General features: G+C 43.8%; 1 protein-coding gene across 1 annotated transcript; it reads right to left on the bottom strand.

The window, feature by feature from the left end:
- Positions 1–3,938: 3,938 nt before the first annotated feature.
- Positions 3,939–5,545, bottom strand: GPR20 (G protein-coupled receptor 20). The gene has a single exon (XM_057368772.1). The coding sequence runs from the start codon at positions 5,529–5,531 to the stop codon at positions 4,470–4,472; it is 1,062 nt and encodes a 353-aa protein (XP_057224755.1). The 5' UTR covers positions 5,532–5,545; the 3' UTR covers positions 3,939–4,469.
- Positions 5,546–8,176: the final 2,631 nt, after the last annotated feature.

Genomic DNA, 8,176 nt, shown 5'->3' with positions numbered 1-8,176 from the left:
GTGGGGAGATCACTCTGGTCCCTTTCCTGGGCCTCTCCATGGGAAGGCGATAAAGTGCTCTGCTTTTAAGCTTTTCTTCCTAAAATGGGAGTCTTCCAGCTCCGATCCAAGCACTGGCATCCTCCCCAGAGCTCCTGTTTTGGGACTAATTGTATCCAGAAGGGGAAAAGCAAGCCAGCCCTCACTTGTTTTCCTATGTCATCCTTTTCTGGGTATCATATCCTGTCCCTGCATTCCCTGTCTGTCTTTCCCTGTCCTACCTTCCTCATCCTTGTTCTTACTAGCCCTGCCTTTCATGGAGCTCAGCTTGTTGTTTAACCCCTTSGGTCCCTCTCCCTCCCTTCCTCCTTCATTACTTTGTGGATTGGGTTCCTCTGCAATGTCTTCCTCTGTCCCAGAGTAGCTGTGAAGACCAGACCTGTCTTCTCCTAAATCCTGGCCCAGAGCCACTCCTGCCCTTACCCCTGCAAGACAGGTACAGAGGAGGCAGAGTGACCTGTGCTCATATCCCTAATAGGACAATTCCACTTCACACCTACTAGCAGTGCTTATTAATGCTGATTAGACTAAGYAATGATTCTTGTTCACACATCTTAGAGGGATAAAAACCCAAAAGGACAATGAAGGAAGAAATTACCCTTGCACATGATTGTGCTGTTTCCTCTTGGCAGTTACCAGGTGATTGTGGAGGGAGGGCAGAGCTTGCTTAGAGCCCAGGAGGAAGCCAGGCTGGCAGATAACCCCATGTGTGGAGTCAGGGGCTCATTTTCTGGTGCAGAAGTGAAGATCTTTGGCTTTGCTGGGCCCTGATACGTTTGCAGTGTGACTTAAGACTGGCTATTCTGCAGCTTTGCATTGCTACAGGTTTCTGGGCTGTAATAAAAAAAACCTTATGAAGACAGAAGTGCTTTGAATCATGGGCTATGCTGGATACAATGCAGGTGAGACACACAGCAGGGAGAGAAAGAGTCTCAGCTGTTTCTGGATTGTTTCTGTTTGTGTTGTGACTCAGGCTCATGGTTAGTAGAGATTTTGTGTCCCACGAATGACCGACATCCCAAGAAATAAATGAAAGATTTTTCACCATCTTTTCTTTKCTGGCCTCTGGGCAGCTGGTAGAAGAGGATATTTCTAATTCGCTTGATAGGATTTTAGATGCACAAGAGAAGCACAGCACATCAAAGAGGAATGAATGCTGTAATTCCCTGAAAGGTCGGGGCTTTTTACGGAGCTCTTTATTGCTGTTAAGCTCTTTAGGGAACACATTCTGTCTACCACAGACTCAGTGGTGGTAGTATGACATGCAATGCCCATCCATCCCAATTACTATTTCAGCCTCTGGGGAATGATCCAGATCCTCAAAGACTGTTAAGTACTGGATTTAATTTGAAATCATTGGGAATTTGGCATCTAAATCTTTAAATACTCTGCATAAAARACTGCCCTGAAAAAGCTGACTTGTGTGTGCTTTACCTTGGCAGCCTCTGCATGTATTTAATGATGCATGGAATCACTCACATTACCCTTGGAAGCTTCCCTATTTTGTCATGTGTGGCTGTTCTTATCAGAGAAAAGGCAGGTGGGAGTAGGAACAGGGCTATTTCAATCCCTGTTGGTGATCACAAAGAGGCAGCTCAAGGAGATACCCTGAGCAGAGGGACAGTGCAGATTGAGGGGTGAGGGACCTTGCTCCAGTCTCCAGAAACACAAGGAACTGAGGGATTCTTCAGCAGCAATGGGAACTGGCAGGTGGAAGGTGCCGCCCAAAACCATGCTATTTGGGAAAATGTATCTGATGACAGCTGACTTTCTGGTTCAGGTTTTCAACTTTGTGCCCTGAGCACAAATGGATGATTTTAAACAGGACAGAAGTAGATGTGTAAACAGTATGGATTAAATAGAGAGCTCAAAAAGCCACAAAAGTGTAGGTTAGTTGGTGAAGGATTTGACCTCTTTCCAATTTTGGGAGACTATGTTCTTGATAATGGACCAGACCCTGTTTTGGAGCTGATGYAAAATGAAGAAGGATCACTGAAAGTTCTGGATAAGGCAATAGGYATTAGAAATGAAAGAGAATTATCCRGTCTTAGGAGGCTTTTATGRGGAGTGAATAATACACTGACAGTAATGGGAATTCAGACTACCACAAGTGAAGTTTACAGCAGACAGGGCTTTGACTGAGACTTAAAAAAATCTAAGCAAATMATCTTAGAGATTTTATACTGACCTCAAATGAACAACTGCACTGAGAAGGATGTTAAGACATTTCTGTATATGGCAAAAATACTGTTGATAGCAAGAGAATGGGAGGTGTGAATCTGTGGGTTGTTGGAATAAAGAAGCTAAAATAAGCTATGCACAAGGTCTGCACATTTCCTCCTGTTTCTCTGAGTAGCCTTGGCAGAAGAGGGCTGTTAACAGCTCTGTATATGTGACACACATTTTCATTGCAAACAGCTTGGGAGGSATGGAAAGATCTGAGCCTGTGTGGTGGGTTGGTGGGCTTGAGCTTTCATGAGTTTGCAGGGAAATGCAAACTTTTATGCTTCAAAGCATAAAAATTATTTTCTCCAAAGGAGGGACTGGTGGAAAATGGAGGCAGGAATGTGAGAAGTCAGAGCCTGATCCATGTGTGCTGGTGAGAAGTCAGAGCCTGATCCATGTGTGCTGGTGCATCATTTGACAGATGTGTTGGCCTGTATCAGTGATTTACAGATTAATAAGGAAATACATGAGGCAGAAGAAAACCACAGTACAATTGGGCCCTGGGAAGTGAAACAATGACCAGGACAACAGTCTTACTTACCTCCCAAGGGATAGTGCCACAGTACTGGTGGCTGTCCTGGAATGAAAATCCTCTAAAAGGAATAGAGGTCCCATCAGAAGTGCACTGAGTCAGCTGCATTGTTTGGGAAAGAGGTCACATGCCTGGCAATGGCAGTTACTGGCAATTACAGACTCCGCTGTCTGGAACAGGTACTGGAACACCCAGTTCCCCATGTTGTAGGGATATTGATGGTTCAAATTCTGTTCCCATTGGATTGGTCAGGGAAACAGGTTAGGTGAAATATGTATATGTTGCAAGAAGCAAACTCTTGCAAACCCCATTGCGAGAGGCAGTTTGAGGCATTGTTCATGTCGTGTTCCTGTGTAATGGAGATGGCTGTACCACAGCCAGATCCCAGAGAAGTACTCTGGGTACTCCAGGATGCCCTAGCTTGCACCAATGCCTGCTGTTCWGAATGGTAACACCAGGGAGTGCCAGGAAAAGCTGATCACTAGACTTGATTTATTCATAGTAGCCTTCCCATTGGGAGTGGCCATAGACATATGAGTAAGATGTGGAGCAACAACAACAACAGTTATTGCTGTTCATGCCACAGGTTTTGCTGTTTTCCAAGGATAACTTTTYCTGAATTTGCATTGTTTCATTGATAGAATGCCATCTAAAACATTTACCTGCCATTTATGACTAAAGCCTTTAAGAGCCTTYAAACATAGCTCTTGAAAACATCCTAGTGAGTTTGCACTGGGGTGAATTTCAGCCTAGATACCCAAGATACATTGTTTTTCTGTGCTTGGAAGTATCAATGTTTGAATGACTGAGTGGACAGACTGACGGTGGAATTAGGACAGCAAGCCCTGACGTTACAATGTGACAGGAAGAAAAACGAAATCAGAGAAGGTTAGCATCATAGTCTGGTTCTGGTTTTCATCTTGGCTGTTCCTCAAGGAGACAGAGAAGAAAAGCAGTGTTCATTTTTACAGATTTTTGTATAGCATCTGCAGTTCAGGAGATTTAGTGATCCAAATACAGGTTAGACATAGCCTTAACCTCCCCCCAACACAGACAATATGTATGAAAATACATATATCAACATGTGGTTTTTTTTCTTATAGCCAAGAGGAGACTTCAATTCTTGACTTGATCTCTTCCCTGAAAATGTTCAGACTTTTTCAGGAACAAATGAGTAGTTACTAATCACATGTGGGYTAGAATAATTTCTTTCCCATTCCACTGGCATTTAAAATCTTTGTAGTGGATAGCTCTGGAAATATCCCTCTTATCCTTTATTCTTAAGAACATGCCGAAGGCACAAAAATCTTTAATTACAAGCCAGAGCTATCCCGCTTTCTAAATCATCCTAGAAGTGTTTCATTATGATGACAAACATGAAAAGAAAACCACAGTAAAGAATTTGTTGCTAGCAAAATGTCTGTATTAAAATACAAAGAAAACGTCCCTGCTGGGAACAGTAATTAATGGACTCTCTTTTGTATTGGTACTAACAGCATTGAAGGTTCCATTTCCAAACAGACTACAATGTTCTTGAGGAATAAATCCCACTACTATCAGTCTGAACCTCAGCCTAAAAAACAAAGAGTTCAAAAACAATAGTATTGTGCATCTTAGCAGTATTCCAGCATCATGGCACTAGCTTACTGCAGTGTGTCCCATCAGATGTGGRTTATATCTGGACACTGCTTGGTGATGGCAAGCTCAGAGGGCTTCCTATTGTGTTTGAGAAGGCGATGATTGCGTTGGAGCCCTTGGAATTCTTGTTSATGCCCAGGATGTCTGCATTGGTTTGCTCTGGCTCGGTTTTCCTGAAGATGTTTTTCATGGTTGACTGGAAGTTATTGGTGACAAAGCARTAGACAATGGGGTCCATGCAGCTATTGAGGCTACTCAGAGTCACTGTCACATGGTAGACAAGGAGGCTGACATTATGGGGCATGTCTGGGTTGATGGAGATTGCGATCTGTCGCACATGGAAAGGAGTGAAGCAGATCATGAAGATGATGAGGACGGTGATAAGGAGCTGCACAGCCCTCATTCTTCTCTCCCGACTCTGGTGCATGAGGCTGGGCTTGGAGAGGGCACACATAATCCTGGTGGTGAAGAAGATGATTATGATGAGGGGGAAGAAGTACTCACAGACCATCAGGACCAGAATCTTGGAGAGGCAGCACTCGGCAAACTTAATTGCCATGGTCAGGATGGAGAAAGTCACCACAGTGGCAAAGATCCAAATGAAGATGCAGATCCCCTTGGCACAGGTGGGGTTTCTCCATTTACGTGACGCTTCCACCTGGACGATTGCCAGGTAACGGTCAACGCAGATGCATGTCAAGAAGAGAATGCTGCAGTACATATTGACAAAGTAGCCAAAGATGTGAACCAAGGAACAATTCTTGCAATCCCCTGCACTGTAGAACATGATGATCCGGACAGGCAAGGAAAAGCCCACCARGAGATCAGTTACGATCAAATTAATGGTGTAAATAACAGAGGTGGTTTTTGTCTTGGTGCGGAAGCAGAAGACATACAGTGCCAAGCTGTTCAGCACAACTCCCACCAGGAAAATGATAGCATTGACTACAATCAGGACAATCCACACRCTATAAAAATCTGTGGACAGCTCTTCATCTGAGTGGATGAACTTGGAGAACAAGCTGATGTTGGAGTTAGGTTGCTTGGTGGGGTTGCTAGAGTCAAGGGCTGGCAGTTGGGTGGAGGAGGTCGGCATGGTCACTGACTTCCAGCAGTCTGGAAGAAAAKAAACAGAGGTACAGTGATAAGTGTGTCAGCATTTCTTAGGGCTCAAAATCTTGTCACSTAAGAACATTTTAACCAACATATTTGCACATCCTGAGTAGTGGATCCCCATCTGCCATTACAGGATTACCAATAATTGCAATGAAAATACCTGGGTTTATAATTACTGTCTTCCAGTGGTTCCAGATGCATATTTCAGAGAAAACACACAACCCACACTTCAAGTTTCTCTTCCTCTTCCTTGTACATAAATGGTTTTAACACCAAAAGACCTTTGCATAACCATAACCCCAGCATCTGACTCCTAAAATATCCTATCACTTGCCTTGGGCAGGTGATCCTATTAGCGAGTTATGTGCAGCAGTGTTTTCAGGACCTGTAAAGTTTCCCTGAAATCAAAGAATGCCTGAATTTTCCAGAAAAGCAGAAGCAGGTTGTGTGGCATCTTCACAAGATCTGCACTCACAGCAACAGCAGCCGGAAGATTTCAAGCTAAGGGCGTCAGCCACTACTCCTGCCAGGGTTTGACAGTTTAATTTGCAAATCATTCGTGACTTATACACTATTTTAAACTGATTTGTATATTAAAAAGACCAGAAAAAAAAAAGCCCAATATATACAGAGACTTGGCTGGTTTCAATAAAAATAAATGGTTGAAAAATGTCTGGAATATCTCAAAGTGGCTGGGCAGGGCTTTGAGGTTAAAAAAAAATCAGCTTGGATCAGCAGAGAATGATGCTGAAAGACTTGATTTATGAGGGTTTGAAATCYCTGCTACCAATGAGCCAAATGCGGAAGGACCAGGAGAAAAGGAGCTGCAAACACATCTCCCAGCGCTCACAGGACTGCCGTGTGCCTGGGCTGGCTGTCTCAGCGTAGAAGGCTGGAATTTCTAAGGGAGTCTGGATGTTCAGCTTCCCCAGGCATGCCCCATCCTCTGGAAGCTTTTTCCCCCCCTGCTCTAATTGTTTTTGCTGCTTAYGGGGATCAGAARGATGGACCAAAGGTGTYCTATCACCTGTGAGTTAAAGCTGTTGGTGGCTATGTACAAAGTTTAGGAGGAAGCTATTTAGGACAAAAGTGAAAAGTGTGTTGTCAGAAGTGCTCCTGCTGAATTCCAAAAGAAAATAYTTTGCAGGGACAATACTAACTTGGTCCAGAGAACATCACAGCAGCTCTGAGCCTGCCTGATGAGTGCCAAAGCCTTCTCCTGCCTGGCCATCAAGTCTCTCTGCATTTCCTGCATACAGCACTCCTGATGTGTCTCACCGGTGTTTGACCAATAGTCAAGAGTCAAGATGAAGAGTCCTTACGGGATACCACAGCCTGGTTGTGATTACTCTCTGTGGTTCATTCAAGCCAGATGATTGTGAAGCAGAACATTTGTTGAGCAAAAGCAGAGATTAGGATTAAGAATTTAGAAGACCAGGTGTGAAAATTCTTGGAGAAGTGATTTTGCCACTATGATGGTATTTGGGTTTGTCAGCCTGGAGTGTGGGAGTTGCTCTAGTGTCTTCTTGCCTCTCACTTAGTTTGTGGAAGTGGTGTGAAGGAAAAAGCTTGTTTTTAATATTCATGAGCTCGAAAGAATAWTTCTAATCAGATGGCAATTCGTTTTATTTAGGTGGCCACTGAAGCCCAAGGAGTTGAATTGTCCATTGGAATGTCTGGTCCTCAAACATAAAGCCCTCCCAAGATCCAACTCAGTATCAGAGTACAATGCAGGACTGAAATCCTGCAGCCAGGCTACCTGTAATGTCCCAAAGAAGTACTGGGCAAAGAGGAACAATGCTGGTTTCTGTCCCCTTTTRCCAGTCGGCCATGTCCAGCAGAAACCAGGCATTGGAACATCATGTGATTTGGGAATGACCAKATTACCTCACCCTGCACTGAGCTCTGGTGGCAGCCAAAGTAGCACACGTAATCATGACATTTTGTCTGGGTCTGACTGAGCCTGCAGACTCCTGAGGGAGAGTCTTGTCTCTTTACATTTTGTGCCAAGCACACTGTCAGAGGAAAACAAGAAAAACTAGCCACAAGACAGGCTGAAAGTAGTGGAGTTGCACTGAAAGCTGCATGAGAAGGATGCAAGACCCTGGTTCATTTTCTACTGATTTTCKCAAATTCTCACCATCTTCTCTGTTTGTTTGTTTCACTCTTTAATTACAAAAACAAACTGAAATGAGCATATGCCTGGATCTGCTCCCAGCTTTCTCTTTGCAGATGCTATCAAGAGGAGCATTGTGGAAGCCAAGGAATAAAGAAAGACTTTGATGCCCCAGGAGTGCAATGTGAACTTGTACATMTGTGTTTAGACACGTGCTTGAGCAAGGGGAGAAGACAAAATCACCCATCCCATCCCTGAGCATGTTCTGTTGAATTGCATATGCATTTGTCYTCTCATTGTAATTCCATGGCGCTGGCTGTTTGCTCTGATTTTGCATCTTGTTAGTAGCTTGCCTCCTCTGGGATATTTTTCTCCAGTCTGAGATCCTTTATCACAAACACCTGATATTCATCTTATTTTTCCTTTCTTGTCTCAATAAAATCAGCAATTCCAAATACATTCAAATGTTYCTCATCCTCACAATGCCTTTGAGGAATGTAGGGCACGTT

The sequence above is a fragment of the Malurus melanocephalus genome, unplaced genomic scaffold (genome assembly GCF_030028575.1).
Source record: "Malurus melanocephalus ecotype Western Australia unplaced genomic scaffold, MMel_1.1 scaffold_97, whole genome shotgun sequence".
Classification (NCBI taxonomy): domain Eukaryota; kingdom Metazoa; phylum Chordata; class Aves; order Passeriformes; family Maluridae; genus Malurus; species Malurus melanocephalus.
The sequence above is the reverse complement of the archived record's forward strand: the minus strand, read 5'-3'. Positions and strand labels throughout refer to the sequence as shown.